General features: G+C 50.0%; 2 protein-coding genes across 4 annotated transcripts; both read right to left on the bottom strand.

Annotated features, from left to right (window-relative positions):
• Positions 1 to 1042: 1042 nt before the first annotated feature.
• LOC141959747 (alcohol dehydrogenase 1-like) lies at positions 1043 to 7018 on the bottom strand. Of its 3 annotated transcripts, none has more exons than XM_074904005.1 (9): positions 7001 to 7018; positions 5609 to 5710; positions 5258 to 5399; positions 4280 to 4367; positions 3945 to 4164; positions 3565 to 3825; positions 3107 to 3255; positions 2459 to 2584; positions 1043 to 1067 (listed from the first exon to the last, which is right to left on the bottom strand). In XM_074904005.1, the coding sequence occupies exons 1-9, from the start codon at positions 7016 to 7018 to the stop codon at positions 1043 to 1045; spliced, it is 1131 nt and encodes a 376-aa protein (XP_074760106.1). The 3 variants fall into 3 exon arrangements, with proteins under 3 accessions (XP_074760106.1, XP_074760104.1, XP_074760105.1); XM_074904003.1 differs by having other exon boundaries at positions 2459 to 2599; positions 3122 to 3255; XM_074904004.1 differs by having other exon boundaries at positions 2459 to 2606; positions 3129 to 3255.
• A 1240-nt stretch (positions 7019 to 8258) lies between these two features.
• Positions 8259 to 15760, bottom strand: LOC141959746 (alcohol dehydrogenase 1). The gene is made up of 9 exons (XM_074904002.1): positions 15743 to 15760; positions 14351 to 14452; positions 14000 to 14141; positions 13022 to 13109; positions 12687 to 12906; positions 12307 to 12567; positions 11862 to 11997; positions 9000 to 9138; positions 8259 to 8397 (listed from the first exon to the last, which is right to left on the bottom strand). Exons 1-9 carry the CDS (start codon positions 15758 to 15760, stop codon positions 8373 to 8375), a joined length of 1131 nt encoding a protein of 376 aa, XP_074760103.1. The 3' UTR covers positions 8259 to 8372.
• Between the last annotated feature and the right edge of the window lie 1537 nt (positions 15761 to 17297).

Below are 17297 nucleotides of genomic sequence, written 5' to 3'. Positions count from 1 at the left end.
AGTAAAGAGAATCACTTTTTCCTAGTCACACATGTGAACCTGACCCCAGTGTGTCAAAAATGCCATATATTGATTATAGCTTTGAAATATTGCATTTTCTTAGAAAAAGCAATGAGAGCTCTTTTGAACTTAAAATAAAAATCTTTGCTCAGGTGTGTATCCTTCTTATCTTTAGACCTGTGTTCTCTCCCTATCTCTCTTCTCTATGCTTCCCTTTTTCTTCACCCTTAACTGCTTAGCCCAGCACTAAAAGACAGTTCATCCTTCTGCCAGTCCCTCTCCCATTCCTGGGCCTGCCATGTAAGAACTCATGTTGTATGTAATGAAAGTAAGTTTTCACATGCCTAATTCAGCCGTGGTAACCTTCATGATGCCACCAGCTCTAGCCTAGAAGGAAATGATAGAATAAAAAAGGCCTGTCCACTAGAAAGGAATCTTTCTTCCACGTGGCTGAAAGGACATTTTTATATACCTAAGGAATAGAATAATTTCCTACAAGACTACCAATAACGACATAAACTCCTTCTTGGATCAGGAACCATTTAGAATGTTATATATAGTCAGCAGAACCCAACTCTTAAGCTGCTGAACAAAATGATAGATATACTAATATTTTTAAAGAATCGAAATCTGTTAATGTTAGGATACAAAAAATGCAGCATTCATGAATCAGCATGGCTTTACATTGTAGGCTCATGATTAGGACACCCAGCTCTACAGTTGATTCACATATCCTTCATGCCTGCTATCCTGTCAGTTCACTCAGAAGATTTGGTGGAGCAAAGATGTGGTTCTTCTCCAGGATTAGGTGCTTTCATGTGCTTTGTAATCTTCACCCCACTTTCAAAGTAGACTGATGGTTAAGTGCTTAGATGAAAACAAAAATATTCTTTAAGTTGTTCAGACAGACCCACTTTACACAGCCTTTGGGCCTTATTTTATTGGGTTTTGATTACCATTCCATTTTTTACATTGTGCAAGAGCTGGAGAGCTCAGAGTTGCTGTACTGGTCCCTCCGCTCAGCCTCTTGTGGCTGTGTCCTTCAGAAGAGCAGGACACTGCGAATACTGAAAAGTGGAAAGGAAGGGAGGAGTTAGAGGTGCTGTGGTTCAGGAGCAGGCAGTGGGACAGGCAGGTGTGCCTGAGGACTGGCCACCTTCATTCTCATGCAGAGGACAAATGCTGTATTGCTGATGTCCTATATGGTTGCTAGTGTTTAAAGTTTAAAACAAATACTGTGACCGATAATGAAATAATTCAACTGCTTCCTAGATAACATTCCATATGTATGGTGTATGTTTTCATCTCACACCTAAGGACATAAACGTGAACAGTGCTACATGTACTGATATTTCATGCATCTTAGGACATGTCCAGTCTCTGCTGTTGAGCTTATAGCCTACAAAATGGTTGTAAATAGGTCTTTCAGATGTGTAATATTCTTTTTCCTTAAAACATCCACGTGATGCTCACCTCCCTCAAACTTGCAAACCCAATATTGAAGTGAAGACAACATAGATATCAGAATTGCTGACTGACCTGCTTGCAGTTGTGAAGTGCCATGAGTAGCTGGCATTTCTGCAAAGCATTTGAAATATATGTGAATATGAGGGGAACTGATTCTGAGATCTTGTTGCTGTGCAGCTTTGTGTATACCTTACAAAAGGAGGATTATATTTTCCTTATCCAATTAATAGACGGAAAATAAAATCAATCTTGTATGTCAGTAGGCATGGATTTAATGATTAACTTTTTTAATGACAGATACTGTGTATCTGCATTCAACAATATTTCATATCCTGACTTGCTATACATGTTTACGTATAAGACAAGATCTAATAACTGATCAATTAGGCCAGACGTTTATACAGATAGGCACAGGACTCAAGGTCTTTGTCTTCATCTCGATTGTCAGTGTTCTGGCCCCCTTTGTGTCTTATGTTTGTTTCCTGTCTGTATCAAAGTGGTAGAAAAATGGAAGAATATTTGACAGAAATCACTTTGTGGAATAGACTATGAACTGCACTTACAAGGGCTAAGTACAAATCTTATCTTTTCCACTGCCTGCAGTAGTTCAAACCCTTTGAAAATTTTTAATTAAAAGACAAAGGCATATATTAATGCCTTTACTAATGCCTCACTCAAACTCGGCCCATGCAGTGCATTCAATCAACAGAGGACCCATGTGGCAGGAGGAACTCCAATGCAGCACAGGGGCCGCGGGATCTCTGCTGAGCTGAACTGTGAACAGGAGTCTTCCCTGTGCTGAGCGTGGGCTCTTTGCTCCAGGTGGATTCTCCCAACAGATGGCTCTGGTCCCTGCTTCCTCAAAAGGCTCAAATGCTTTTTGAGAAGGCAGTGTTGCATAATCTCTCTGCCTGCCAGAGTGTTCGGGCTGTTTGAATTTTAGGTGGAGGTGGCATCTGCTGTACCTCTCTCCTGATAGTCAGGGTCTCACCTTTTTCCGGCACGTAACAACTCAAATCCTTCATTTACTTTAGCAATCGGCAGCGTGTGCGTGATCAGTAAGTCTGAGTTGAATTTCTTCTCCAAATAACTGGAAACTAATTTGGGGATAGAATCTTGCATCTTCCAACCCAGAAATGGGAGAAATAACCTGCAGTGAATAATCAGAGAAAAGTTGTTTTGCTAAGGTAATGTTGCTGTGAGGGTCAGGACTGAGTGACCAGTACTGGTGCCTTTATCATGTGAGAAATATTCATCTCCTTCAGAGGAGATTGGGTTAGCGCAGACAGTTGTGTGAATTGAACTGTATGAAGCTGTTACAGGTTTATTATCGTGTTTCATTTCCTATGTATACAGTGGAAAGGCTGTGCTCCTCTTTAGTTGTGTTTTTCTTGAAAACCCTCTCAAACAGGGCTTCTGGGACATTGCCAAGCTTGAAATATTCTGTATGACCAAGAGGTTAGACAATAATGACTTCAAGGAAAAGTGTCATTTGTCCTGCAGCTGAGGACATTGCTCAGATGGCAAAATTGATTTTCAAGGGGAGAGTTATTCATATGCCCTGAAGGGTACCTGTTCCAGAGATATTTGGAAAGTACCATGAAAGGAGAAGGCTGAAAAACACATCTAAAATGTTTTCCTAAGTTTCATACCTCCAAGCACAGTTCCTTTCCATGTACGCCCACACAGCAGAAGCACAGGATCAATGGGAATCACTGAACCAGAAGCTGGTTCCCCAATCATAACGCAGATGCCAGTGCTCATATTGCAGGAAGCCAGGGCAGCAATCTGATGAGACAGACAGGCGAATTGGAGAACGTTCTAATGAGTTTGTCAGAAAAGCGTTCTTTCTGCGCAGTCATCTCCCCTCCCTGATAATCTGAAAACACCTACTGCCTCGTGCAGCAGGCATGGAGAGCTCAGTGCCTGTTTTGAGACTTGTACGTCACTTCCTGCCACAGCCCGTAGACTGCCTTTCTGAGCAAAGATGTGCCCAGCAGTGCAGGCAGCAGGATCTTCCTGCCAGGGTGAATTTTGCCCTGATGGGGGGCTGTGAAGGAGCTGGGAGGGAGGACACGTGCTGAAATGCCACCTTACCATGGTATCCGCTTGCCCGATGACCTCAAAGGAGTAGTCCACACCATGGCCGGTCATCTCAGTGAGCACCTCCTGGATGGGCTTCTTGAAGTCTCGAGGATTGATGCAGTCAGTGGCTCCCAGCTCCTTGGCCTTGGCAAACTTGTCCTTGTTGATGTCAACGGCAATGATGCGGGAAGCTCCGGCCGCCTTGCAGCCCATGACAACAGAGAGGCCAACTCCTCCAAGGCCAAAGACAGCACAGGTGGAGCCTGGTTTTACCTGCACAACATGGGGCCCTGTGAGTCTCCAGCGTGAAGAAGAGGTTTCTGTTGTGCAGGGTTGGTGAGGATGCGAGGGTGGCCGTAGGGTGCTTGTGCTCGACACGCCTGAATACCAACCTTGGCAGTGTTGATGGCAGCCCCATAGCCTGTGGAAAACCCACAGCCGAGCAAACAGACTTTGTCCAGCGGTGCAGCAGCATCTATCTTGGCAACGGTGTACTCTGGGATCACAGTGTATTCTGCAAAGGTGCTGACCCACAGGAAATGGTGGATCTGTTTCCCTTTGCAGGTGAAGCGGCTGGTCTTGTCAGGCAGCAAGTTTTGTGATTCAGAGAAGCTGTTGGGAGGCACAAGCATTTGTTCTGCACCAAGTAAAGCACCCGTGGGGGTGTCAGACTTGCTGAGAGACAGCCAGCCCCATGTAGGTGTAGGGGAGGGTGAGGCAAACTCACTGGGATTTCAGGCAGTAGTTGGATTCGGGATTCAGGCAGAAGCTGCATTCCCCGCAGTGAGGCAGGGGAATGGGGATGACTTTGTCTCCTGCAAAAAAGCAGATCCTGGTTAGGTGCCTCTCACTCAAGCAGGCCCTGAGGGTGGTGGTGCCTGTTGGAGCACCGCTGCTGAGCCTTCCGATGGCAGCACCCTACCATGAACCCTCTGGTTTTCTCTGTCAGCGAGGAATGCTCAGAGCACCACTCGTTGCACAGGGAGTAGACCAGGAACGAGTATGTGACAGTCCAGTGCTACGAGTGTGCACTCACTCAGGTTTTGAGCCCCTGACGCAGGAGCAGGGGGGAATTTCTGAGCTTTGGGCAGCCTCATCTGCTTTGAGAGCTGATTCCTGAGCACGTGTCTGTGTGTGTGTCAGTCCAGGTTTCAGCTGGGATAGTGTTAATTTTCTTCCTAGTATCTGGTACAGTGCTGTGTTTTGGGTTTAGTATGAGATATTGTTGGTAACACACTGATGTTTCAGTTGTTGCTAAGCAGTGTTTATACTAAGTCAAGGACTTACCAGCTTCCTGTGCCCTGACAGCGAGAAGGCTGGAGGGGCACCGGAGGCTGGAGGGGACACAGCCAGGACAGCTGACCCAGACTGGCCAGTGGGATATTCCATACCATATGACATCATGCTCAATATATAATCTAGGGGAAAAATGGCCGAGGCCATTGCTCAGGGAATGGTTCGGCATCGGTTCTCGAGTGGTGAGCAGTTGCATTGTGCATCACTTGTACTGCATATTCTAATGCTATTATTTATTTATTTTCTTTCCCCTTCCTTCTCTGTCCTATTAAACTGTGTTTATCTCAACCCATGGATTTTACTTTTTTTTTTTCCAATTCTCTCCCCCATCATGCTGGTGAGGGAAAAGTGAGCAAATGGCTGGGTGGTTGTTAGCTGCCTGCCAGGTCAAACCATAACTGTGTCTTACCAGGTTTCACAGTGGTCACTCCTTCTCCAACACTTTCCACAATCCCAGCTCCTTCGTGGCCTGGGATAACTGGGAAATCCACATTAGGAAAACAACCTTCCAAAACGTGGTCATCTGTGCGACAGATGCCCGTGGCCACAATCTGTTTGGAGAGGAGAGAGTAGATGATGAGGTTTAGAAATGGCCTGGCCTCTGTTTAACTCTGTTTGTGGAAGGGCTTTTCACAGGGCTTCTCTGGACAGTTAAGGCCTGTTGGCAGACACAGGCCCCTGTCAGGTGTATTCAAGGTATAGCCATAAGAAGAGCAGTTCCCAAAAAGCAGAAAAGAAATAATGAAACGTGTGCGTTTACCTTGATACGGACTTCACCCGCCTTTGGAGGTGCAACCTCCACCTCCTCAACAGAGAGTGGTTTGCCCACAGCCCAGGCAACAGCAGCTCTGCATTTGATAACCTGGAAGCAACAGAGGGGATTATGCTGCTGGGTGGGCATGTTTGCCTTTGGCGCACGGCTGGGGACTGTCACCTGCGATCACCTAGAGTAGAGCTGCACCGTGCGTCTCCGCGCCCTGGAGCACGCGCTGCTGGAGCTACACGGCTGTGCTGTGCGGTTTCCTGGGGGACTTACTGGGTGGGTGGGATGTGGTGGGAGAGCAGAAGTGCAGGAGGGCTCAGCTGTATGTGAAGTCAAGTGATGTTCGGTAAACACAGGCCTAGTGTGAAGTGTGAAATGCAAAGGTGAAGTGACCGGTCGGTAGAGGGCAAGGCTTGTGTTTTCCCTGGGAGTGTGGACCTGGAAAAGCCCGCTTGCCTTGTGTCTGCAGGACGGGGCTCTGGGGGTGACCCCGGGGCCGCAGGGCTGAGCTGCTGCAGCACAGGAGAGGCTGCAGGCCCTGCTGCGGGGGGCATCCTCCAAACAGCACTCGGTGTGTTGCCCTGCCCGGCCTTTGGCTGGTCTGTGCTAAGGGGAAGGCGAAGAGAGCTCTGGCCCCTCTCCTGTTTGCCACCTGAGCACCAAGCGAGTTCCAAGTGGTACGTGATGTGGAGCAAGATCCGTGAGGGGCAGACACTGGTGTACTGGGCAGGTTTGGCAGCAACACATGCACTTCTGTATCTTCAGGCCACAAGGACAGCACGTTCAGTACCGGTGGAAATGCCTGTTAGGAGCTTTGCTGTCGGTGTTGTAAGACATTGGGCTGCAGGTACCTAAGAGGGGTTATGGAGCAATCCCCGTCTGGCCAGCAACTGGATCATTTTTTCCCTTGCCAAAGGGATGATTTGTGTGTGGCATCTCCCAAACCCCAAGCCAATCAACCCGAAGATGTTTTGATGTCAGCAGAAGTCAGCTTGCAGCTTGAAAAGTGTATGGCCAGGGACAAGGTTGGATGTGAGAGAGAAGTGGCCGCAAGGTTGCACCTCTGAAGAACGGTGTTTCCCTGCCAAAGTGGGAGCGTGGAGTGGGGCTGAGCGGGAGGATTTTTTTCATAGCGGTATGATTCGGTATTTTCATTCCTGAGCTGCTGGGCAGAGCAGGAGAGGAAGGCACTGCCTGGCACAGGTACCAACAGGCGCAGTTGTGTGAAAGCAGGAGCTGATGTAATTCAAAGGGGTTTGGATGAGTTGGGGGAGCAAGGTCAGAGGGATGAGGGTGCGCAGTAGAGGTTTGCAGGCTGAGCCATTGGCAGAGTATTTCCCCAAGAGCAGGGCAGCGTGGAAAGGAAGAAAGGAAATGTGTTGTCCTTACTTTTCCAGAAGTGGCCATGTGGTCTTAGCAGAGCTGTAGCTGTCCCTGCAGCAGGCTGGAGGGAAGCTGCCGGCCGTCCGTCCAAATCCCCACGTTGCGAACCAGCCCAGGTGTGGAGCCAGAGCACTCCTGGGCACCCACTGGCCACAGCTGAAGGGGGAGGTAAGGACGTGGTGGGTGTCCTGGCGTGGGACGGTCACTGGAGAGCAGGGAGCTGTGGTTTGTCTGAGTCCAGAGCAGGACGCTGTGGAGCCAATGGGCGGCAGTCAGGTTCCACAGGGAGTGGCACAAGTTCTCCGGGGAGGCTTTTATTGGTGGCTCTGCCTTTGGGCCGTGCCCTGCCCTCTGTGCCTGACAGAGAGGTCTCAAGATATTTCTCCTCTGGTTTCTTCTGGTGGGCGTGGAGGGAGGAGATTTACAGCACTGCCTGGGCTTTCTAGAGGTCCCCCTTGTTGCCAAGGGTTAGCATCTGACCTGGCAGCAGTTCACCTCCAGGTATTTGCAAAAGGATTAAAAAAGGAAAAAGTACATAGCAAACATTTTATGGTGTACAAACGCACCTGCCCTTTTGGAGTGAAGGTTAACTGTCTGTGGTGTTGCAGCTATTTTCACCTGGGTAGTAAGGGGAGAATGTGTCAGAAGGGGGGATTTTCCAGGGACACTTTTGTTTCCCTTGTGTGTAACCAGGTCTGTGAGGGGGGTTCATTCCCCCGGGCTCTCCTGGTTTGCACAGAGGTGCTTTCTGCCAAGGCACCGGGCAAGGTGATTTACAGGAGATTGGATGAGGGGGACCTTGTTGGAGGACCAGACTAAGAGGTGTGACATAATTTCCTCAGTTATGTGTACAGAGGACTGGCTGAGAGGTTTTTGTTTGCACTTGCTGGCCCTGTGATGTGCCAGTGGCTCCAGCTGCATGGAAGTGCTGTTGGGCAGCCTGTTTCCCAGCCTTGCTGGGCAGGCCCACCTTCTGTACGATGAAGGCCAGGGGCTGCCTCGCTCCTGTCATGGGGGTGAGAAGCAGCAGCAGTGGAATTGGCAAAGGCAGTTTCTTGCTGCTGAGACAAGGGCTGTGGTGGAGGGACCTGCAGTATGAGGATGAGCTCCTCCTGCCCCATGGGACCTCTGTTGATTCAATGCACTGCATGGGATGAGTTTGAGTGAAAACCTTTATTGGTCAAAGCATTTTCTCAGGCAAGGCATCCTTTGGGGTCTCAGCCAGGCGCAGGAGTGCTGCGAGCGGCACCGACATTGGCAAGTTGTTCGTTGTCATCTCCTTGTGCCACACAAAGTGAGGTGCTGGGCAAGAAGGGCCTGTGCCAGGAGAGCATCTGCTGTGCTGGTCCCTCCACTCAGCCTCCTGTGGCTGTGTCATTCAGAAGAGCAGGACACTGCGAATACTGAAAATGGAAAGGAAGGGAGTAGTTACAGGTGCTGCGGTTCAGGAGTAGGCAGTGGGGCAGGCAGGTGTGCCTGAGGACCGGCCACCTTCTTTCTCATCTGGCTCTTCCTATCGCAGCTGTGTGAGACATGCAGCAATGGAGCAGCCTTCAAAACCCTGCTGAAGGGAACCCCTGAGGAGCTAAGGCACCTTGTTCCTCCCCAAAGCCCTTGTGCTGTCACATTCTTCTTTCCTTTTGCTTTCATGCTGTTGTCACCAAGGATGCCCCTAACTCCTTGTGCTCCATCACCTGTGTAGTGCTTTCATTACATGAGATGGGGTGTCTGAGGGCCTGTGCTGGCTCCAATGCAGCACAGGGGCCGCGGGATCTCTGCTGAGCTGAACTGTGAACAGGAGTCTTCCCTGTGCTGAGCGTGGGCTCTTCGCTCCAGGTGGATTCTCCCAACAGATGGCTCTGGTCCCTGCTTCCTCAAAAGGCTCAAATGCTTTTTGAGAAGGCAGTGTTGCATAATCTCTCTGCCTGCCAGAGTGTTTGGGCTGTTTGAATTTTAGGTGGAGGTGGCATCTGCTGTACCTCTCTCCTGATAGTCAGGGTCTCACCTTTTTCCGGCACGTAACAACTCAAATCCTTCATTTACTTTAGCAATCGGCAGCGTGTGCGTGATCAGTAAGTCTGAGTTGAATTTCTTCTCCAAATAGCTGGAAACTAATTTGGGCATAGAATCTCTCATTTTCCAACCTAGAAATGGGAGAAATCACCCACAGTGAATAATCAGAGAAATGTTGTTTTGGTAAGGTAATGTTTGTAGAGTTTGCTGGTGCCAACATTGTAGCAGCTCTCCTCTGAGCAGAGTATTAGAGCTGACCAGGGGCTTGTTCCCTCTGCCAGGCTGTGCTGACCTGTAAAATACAGTTGAGGCTGTGCCCTTGTAAAGTGTGATAGCTACTTCTTGGAATACATCAAAATTAATGAGGCTAAAAATGTGAGAGGGTCCCTTGTTTGGGCTGGGAGTATAGCTGGAGGGCATGAAAAGATCTCTGAGGTGCATCTGCCCCTCCTCTGGCAAAAAGACTGAAGCACTTAAATTGTAGTGAAATGCAAGGTGAGATCAGTTGCTTGGGCCTGAGGGGAGTGTGTATGAGAGTGGCTACTCCTGAAAGGTCAGGTAGAGGTTATGTGTGTGATGGAGGGTCAGGGGTGAGAGAAAGCAAGAGGGTGGGAGAGGGAAGAAGAGTCTTATAGTGGAAGAGCAAGGTGCAACAGGAAGGTGTTAGAGGGACTACAAGGAGTTTCCTTCATGTGACACATCTATGATCTTCCTACACATACTGTAGGGTCAGGACTGAGCGACCAGTACGGTTCCACTATCTTGTGATCTTTCCTCTCCTTGGGAGGAGGAGAGTGATTTTGTCCTTGTTTTAGTCTCCAGTTAGCATAGACAGTTTTGTCTGCTGAACTGTATGAAACAGTTGCAGGTTTATTAGCACATTTCATGCCTATATATACAGTGGAAACGCACCACTCCCTTTTTTTCTGGAAAGCCCTCTCAAAGAGGGTTTCTGGGACACTGCCAAGCTTGAAATATTCTTGATGACCAAGTGGTTAGTGAGTAATTAGTATGAGGAAAAGTGTCTTTTATCCTACAGCTGAGGACATTGCTCAGATGACAAAACTAATTTTCAAGGGGAGAGTTATTTACATGCACTGAAGCGTACCTGTTCCACAGACACACTAGTGGCAAGCGACATGGAGAAAGCTGAGGTACTCAACAATTTTTTTGCATCAGTTTTCAGTGGTAATCTCCCTTCGCACATCTCTTGAGTGGGAAGGGACTGTGGGAGTGAAGTCCCTCTCATCAGAAGTGAAGATCAGGTTCAAGACCACCTCAGGAACCTGAACATACCTAAGTCCATGGGACCTGACAAGATGTCTCCTGCAGTCCTGAGAGAACTGGCTGATGTTGCCGTGCCACTCTCCACCACATTTGAAAAATGGTGGCAGTCAGGCAAAGCCCCTAGTGACGGGAGAAAGGGAAACATGACACCTGTTTTTAAAAAGGGTGAAAGAAGGACACTGGCAACTACTGACCAGTAAACCTCACGCCCATGCCTGGTAAGATCACGGAACAGATCCTCCTCTAAGTTATGTTGGAACATATGGAAGACAGAGAGGTGACATGGTGCACCAAGGGCAAATCACGTCTGACAAACCTAGCGGCCTTCTACGATAGAGTGAGTGTATTAGTGGACAAGGGGAGAGCTATAGATGTCATCCACATGGACTTCTGTAAGGCCTTTGACACAGCCCCCCACAACCTTCTTGCTGCTAATTTGGAGGGATACAGGTTTGATGGGTGGACAAGTGGATAAGAAATTGGCTGGATGGACTCATCCAAAGAGTCAATGACTCAATGTCCAAGAGGAAACCAGTAATGAGTGGTGTTCCTCAGGGTTCCGTACTGGGACAAATACTGTTTAATATCCTCATCAGTGACATAGACAGTGGGATTGAGTGCACCCTCAGCAAGTTTGCAGATGACACTGAGTGGCGCAGTTGAGGGAAGGGATGACATTCAGAGGGACCTTGCAAGGCTTGAGGAGTGGGCTCATAGGAACCTCATGAAGTTCAACAAAGCCAAGTGCAAGGTCTGGCACATGGGTGGGGGAAATCCCCAGTATCGGTATTGGGTGGAGGATGAATGGATTGAGAGCAGCCCTGCAGAGGACGTGGGAATAATGGTTGGTGAAAAATTGGATGTGAGCTGGCAATGTGCACGTGCAGGCCTGAAAGCCAATCATGTCCTGGCCTGTGTAAAAAGAAGCATGACCAGTGGGTTGCAGGAGGTGATTCCCCCCTTCTACTCCACTCTTGTTAGAGAGTGTACTGTATCCAGCTCTGGGGCCCTCAACACAAGAAAGACATGGATGTCTTAGAGTGGATCCAGAGGAGGGCCAGGAAAATTATCAAAGGTCTGACACCTCTCCAATGAAGAAAGGATGAGAGAGTTGGGGTTGTTCAGCCTGTGGAGAAGAGAACGCTCTGGGGAGACCTTACAGCGGCCTTTCAATACTTACAGGGGGCTTATAAGAAAGATGGAGAGAGACTTTTTACGAAAGCCTGTAGCGACAGGACAAGAGGTCATGTTTATAAAATGAAATAGGGTACATTTGGACTGATCACAAGGAGGAGGTTTTTTTCAATGAGGGTGGTGAGACACTGGAGAAAGTTGCCCAGAGAGGTTGTGGATGTGCCATCATTGGAAGTATTCAAGCTCAGGTTGGACAAGGCTTTGAGCAACGTGTTCAAGTACAAGATGTCCCGCTGCACAGCAGAAGGGTTTGACTGGATGATCTTCAAAGTTCCCTTCCAAATCAAACCATTCTGTGATTCTATGATTTGGACACTACCATGAAAGGAGAAGGCTGAAAAACACATCTAAAATGTTTTCCTAAGTTTCATACCTCCAAGCACAGTTCCTTTCCATGTACGCCCACACAGCAGAAGCACAGGATCGATGGGAATCACTGAACCAGAAACTGCTACCCCAACCATCACACAGACGCCAGTGCTCATATTGCAGGAAGCCAGGGCAGCAATCTGATGGGACAGACAGGCGAATTGGAGAACGTTCTAATGAGTTTGTCAGAAAAGCGTTCTTTCTGCGCAGTCATCTCCCCTCCCTGATAATCTGAAAACACCTACTGCCTCGTGCAGCAGGCATGGAGAGCTCAGTGCCTGTTTTGAGACTTGTACGTCACTTTCTGCCACAGCCCGTAGACTGCCTTTCTGAGCAAAGATGTGCCCAGCAGTGCAGGCAGCAGGATCTTCCTGCCAGGGTGAATTTTGCCCTGATGGGGGGCTGTGAAGGAGCTGGGAGGGAGGACACGTGCTGAAATGCCACCTTACCATGGTATCCGCTTGCCCGATGACCTCAAAGGAGTAGTCCACACCATGGCCGGTCATCTCAGTGAGCACCTCCTGGATGGGCTTCTTGAAGTCTCGAGGATTGATGCAGTCAGTGGCTCCCAGCTCCTTGGCCTTGGCAAACTTGTCCTTGTTGATGTCAACGGCAATGATGCGGGAAGCTCCGGCCGCCTTGCAGCCCATGACAACAGAGAGGCCAACTCCTCCAAGGCCAAAGACAGCACAGGTGGAGCCTGGTTTTACCTGCACAACATGGGGCCCTGTGAGTCTCCAGCGTGAAGAAGAGGTTTCTGTTGTGCAGGGTTGGTGAGGATGCGAGGGTGGCCGTAGGGTGCTTGTGCTCGACACGCCTGAATACCAACCTTGGCAGTGTTGATGGCAGCCCCATAGCCTGTGGAAAACCCACAGCCGAGCAAACAGACTTTGTCCAGCGGTGCAGCAGCATCTATCTTGGCAACGGTGTACTCTGGGATCACAGTGTATTCTGCAAAGGTGCTGACCCACAGGAAATGGTGGATCTGTTTCCCTTTGCAGGTGAAGCGGCTGGTCTTGTCAGGCAGCAAGTTTTGTGATTCAGAGAAGCTGTTGGGAGGCACAAGCATTTGTTCTGCACCAAGTAAAGCACCCGTGGGGGTGTCAGACTTGCTGAGAGACAGCCAGCCCCATGTAGGTGTAGGGGAGGGTGAGGCAAACTCACTGGGATTTCAGGCAGTAGTTGGATTCGGGATTCAGGCAGAAGCTGCATTCCCCGCAGTGAGGCAGGGGAATGGGGATGACTTTGTCTCCTGCAAAAAAGCAGATCCTGGTTAGGTGCCTCTCACTCAAGCAGGCCCTGAGGGTGGTGGTGCCTGTTGGAGCACCGCTGCTGAGCCTTCCGATGGCAGCACCCTACCATGAACCCTCTGGTTTTCTCTGTCAGCGAGGAATGCTCAGAGCACCACTCGTTGCACAGGGAGTAGACCAGGAACGAGTATGTGACAGTCCAGTGCTACGAGTGTGCACTCACTCAGGTTTTGAGCCCCTGACGCAGGAGCAGGGGGGAATTTCTGAGCTTTGGGCAGCCTCATCTGCTTTGAGAGCTGATTCCTGAGCACGTGTCTGTGTGTGTGTCAGTCCAGGTTTCAGCTGGGATAGTGTTAATTTTCTTCCTAGTATCTGGTACAGTGCTGTGTTTTGGGTTTAGTATGAGATATTGTTGGTAACACACTGATGTTTCAGTTGTTGCTAAGCAGTGTTTATACTAAGTCAAGGACTTACCAGCTTCCTGTGCCCTGACAGCGAGAAGGCTGGAGGGGCACCGGAGGCTGGAGGGGACACAGCCAGGACAGCTGACCCAGACTGGCCAGTGGGATATTCCATACCATATGACATCATGCTCAATATATAATCTAGGGGAAAAATGGCCGAGGCCATTGCTCAGGGAATGGTTCGGCATCGGTTCTCGAGTGGTGAGCAGTTGCATTGTGCATCACTTGTACTGCATATTCTAATGCTATTATTTATTTATTTTCTTTCCCCTTCCTTCTCTGTCCTATTAAACTGTGTTTATCTCAACCCATGGATTTTACTTTTTTTTTTTCCAATTCTCTCCCCCATCATGCTGGTGAGGGAAAAGTGAGCAAATGGCTGGGTGGTTGTTAGCTGCCTGCCAGGTCAAACCATAACTGTGTCTTACCAGGTTTCACAGTGGTCACTCCTTCTCCAACACTTTCCACAATCCCAGCTCCTTCGTGGCCTGGGATAACTGGGAAATCCACATTAGGAAAACAACCTTCCAAAACGTGGTCATCTGTGCGACAGATGCCCGTGGCCACAATCTGTTTGGAGAGGAGAGAGTAGATGATGAGGTTTAGAAATGGCCTGGCCTCTGTTTAACTCTGTTTGTGGAAGGGCTTTTCACAGGGCTTCTCTGGACAGTTAAGGCCTGTTGGCAGACACAGGCCCCTGTCAGGTGTATTCAAGGTATAGCCATAAGAAGAGCAGTTCCCAAAAAGCAGAAAAGAAATAATGAAACGTGTGCGTTTACCTTGATACGGACTTCACCCGCCTTTGGAGGTGCAACCTCCACCTCCTCAACAGAGAGTGGTTTGCCCACGGCCCAGGCAACAGCAGCTCTGCATTTGATAACCTGGAAGCAACAGAGGGGATTATGCTGCTGGGTGGGCATGTTTGCCTTTGGCGCACGGCTGGGGACTGTCACCTGCGATCACCTAGAGTAGAGCTGCACCGTGCGTCTCCGCGCCCTGGAGCACGCGCTGCTGGAGCTACACGGCTGTGCTGTGCGGTTTCCTGGGGGACTTACTGGGTGGGTGGGATGTGGTGGGAGAGCAGAAGTGCAGGAGGGCTCAGCTGTATGTGAAGTCAAGTGATGTTCGGTAAACACAGGCCTAGTGTGAAGTGTGAAATGCAAAGGTGAAGTGACCGGTCGGTAGAGGGCAAGGCTTGTGTTTTCCCTGGGAGTGTGGACCTGGAAAAGCCCGCTTGCCTTGTGTCTGCAGGACGGGGCTCTGGGGGTGACCCCGGGGCCGCAGGGCTGAGCTGCTGCAGCACAGGAGAGGCTGCAGGCCCTGCTGCGGGGGGCATCCTCCAAACAGCACTCGGTGTGTTGCCCTGCCCGGCCTTTGGCTGGTCTGTGCTAAGGGGAAGGCGAAGAGAGCTCTGGCCCCTCTCCTGTTTGCCACCTGAGCACCAAGCGAGTTCCAAGTGGTACGTGATGTGGAGCAAGATCCGTGAGGGGCAGACACTGGTGTACTGGGCAGGTTTGGCAGCAACACATGCACTTCTGTATCTTCAGGCCACAAGGACAGCACGTTCAGTACCGGTGGAAATGCCTGTTAGGAGCTTTGCTGTCGGTGTTGTAAGACATTGGGCTGCAGGTACCTAAGAGGGGTTATGGAGCAATCCCCGTCTGGCCAGCAACTGGATCATTTTTTCCCTTGCCAAAGGGATGATTTGTGTGTGGCATCTCCCAAACCCCAAGCCAATCAACCCGAAGATGTTTTGATGTCAGCAGAAGTCAGCTTGCAGCTTGAAAAGTGTATGGCCAGGGACAAGGTTGGATGTGAGAGAGAAGTGGCCGCAAGGTTGCACCTCTGAAGAACGGTGTTTCCCTGCCAAAGTGGGAGCGTGGAGTGGGGCTGAGCGGGAGGATTTTTTTCATAGCGGTATGATTCGGTATTTTCATTCCTGAGCTGCTGGGCAGAGCAGGAGAGGAAGGCACTGCCTGGCACAGGTACCAACAGGCGCAGTTGTGTGAAAGCAGGAGCTGATGTAATTCAAAGGGGTTTGGATGAGTTGGGGGAGCAAGGTCAGAGGGATGAGGGTGCGCAGTAGAGGTTTGCAGGCTGAGCCATTGGCAGAGTATTTCCCCAAGAGCAGGGCAGCGTGGAAAGGAAGAAAGGAAATGTGTTGTCCTTACTTTTCCAGAAGTGGCCATGTGGTCTTAGCAGAGCCGTAGCTGTCCCTGCAGCAGGCTGGAGGGAAGCTGCCGTCCGTCCGTCCGAATCCCCACGTTGCGAACCAGCCCAGGTGTGGAGCCAGAGCACTCCTGGGCACCCACTGGCCACAGCTGAAGGGGGAGGTAAGGACGTGGTGGGTGTCCTGGCGTGGGACGGTCACTGGAGAGCAGGGAGCTGTGGTTTGTCTGAGTCCAGAGCAGGACGCTGTGGAGCCAATGGGCGGCAGTCAGGTTCCACAGGGAGTGGCACAAGTTCTCCGGGGAGGCTTTTATTGGTGGCTCTGCCTTTGGGCCGTGCCCTGCCCTCTGTGCCTGACAGAGAGGTCTCAAGATATTTCTCCTCTGGTTTCTTCTGGTGGGCGTGGAGGGAGGAGATTTACAGCACTGCCTGGGCTTTCTAGAGGTCCCCTTGTTGCCAAGGGTTAGCATCTGACCTGGCAGCAGTTCACCTCCAGGTATTTGCAAAAGGATTAAAAAAGGAAAAAGTACATAGCAAACATTTTATGGTGTACAAACGCACCTGCCCTTTTGGAGTGAAGGTTAACTGTCTGTGGTGTTGCTGCTATTTTCACCTGGGTAGTAAGGGGAGAATGTGTCAGAAGGGGGGATTTTCCAGGGACACTTTTGTTTCCCTTGTGTGTAACCAGGTCTGTGAGGGGGGTTCATTCCCCCGGGCTCTCCTGGTTTGCACAGAGGTGCTTTCTGCCAAGGCATCAGGCAAGGTGATTTACAGGAGATTGGATGAGGGGGACCTTGTTGGAGGACCAGACTAAGAGGTGTGACTAAATTTCCCATTCTGTGTACAGAGGACTGCTTGAGTGGTTTGTGTTGGTGTTCATTTCTGTATGCCCCAGCCCTTTTTCATGGGGTGAGGGGGAAGGTCAGCAGTGGCAGCAGAACTTGCTATTGGCAGGCTGAACCCCCAGCTCTCCAACCCTCTTGGCCCACCTCCAGCTTCACAGATGTGAACTGGCAACTCTACAGTGCCCCAGCACAGTTATTGCCCAGGACATGGTGGCCCTGGGGTGTGCCAGTGGCTCCAGCTGCATGGAAGTGCTGCTGGGCAGCCTGTTCCCAGCCTTGCTCGTCAGGCCCAACCGCTGTGTGATGAAGGCCAGGGGCTGCCACGCTCCTGTCGTGGGAGTGAGCACCTGGCACTAGGGCGGCCATGCACCTGTGGGGCATTTGACTGGCATTTCATGTGCACAGGGACATTTATCCGTTTTTCCCAGGAAACTTCTACTTTTTCCTGCTTACTTTGCACACCTTTGGTTGCCTCCGTCAGACTGTGAGTGCTGGTGATGTATCATTTCCCAAGAGTAAGGAATTTTAGAATGAACTTTTTAAGGTTTTCAGTATTCAACCTGGTCTGCCTGCTGCATTTAAAAAAGAAAGGAAGAAAAAAAAGCCTATCCTGACTTGTGATACGATTTGTGTTTCTTGCAAGAGAAAAGTTTGTTTCATTTGTCCTGAGCAGCCGTAGATATGGCAGCCCTTGAATGCAACATTAGCCTGT

Source organism: Athene noctua, chromosome 4 (genome assembly GCF_965140245.1).
Source record: "Athene noctua chromosome 4, bAthNoc1.hap1.1, whole genome shotgun sequence".
NCBI lineage: Eukaryota > Metazoa > Chordata > Aves > Strigiformes > Strigidae > Athene > Athene noctua.
Note: the sequence above shows the minus strand (reverse complement) of the source record. Positions and strands in the feature narration are given on the sequence as shown.

Excerpts from the sequence above, each read along its gene's own strand:
- LOC141959747 (XM_074904005.1), bottom strand. Across the intron at positions 4,368-5,257 it reads AGTGACCACTGTGAAACCTG|GAGACAAAGTCATCCCCATT; the intron begins GTAAGACACAGT and ends GCTTTTTTGCAG. Across the intron at positions 4,165-4,279 it reads AACTACTGCCTGAAATCCCA|CTTCTCTGAATCACAAAACT; the intron begins GTGAGTTTGCCT and ends GCCTCCCAACAG.
- LOC141959746 (XM_074904002.1), bottom strand. Across the intron at positions 12,568-12,686 it reads CTGCCATCAACACTGCCAAG|GTAAAACCAGGCTCCACCTG; the intron begins GTTGGTATTCAG and ends CATGTTGTGCAG. Across the intron at positions 8,398-8,999 it reads TTGTTACGTGCCGGAAAAAG|TATTCGCAGTGTCCTGCTCT; the intron begins GTGAGACCCTGA and ends TTCCATTTTCAG.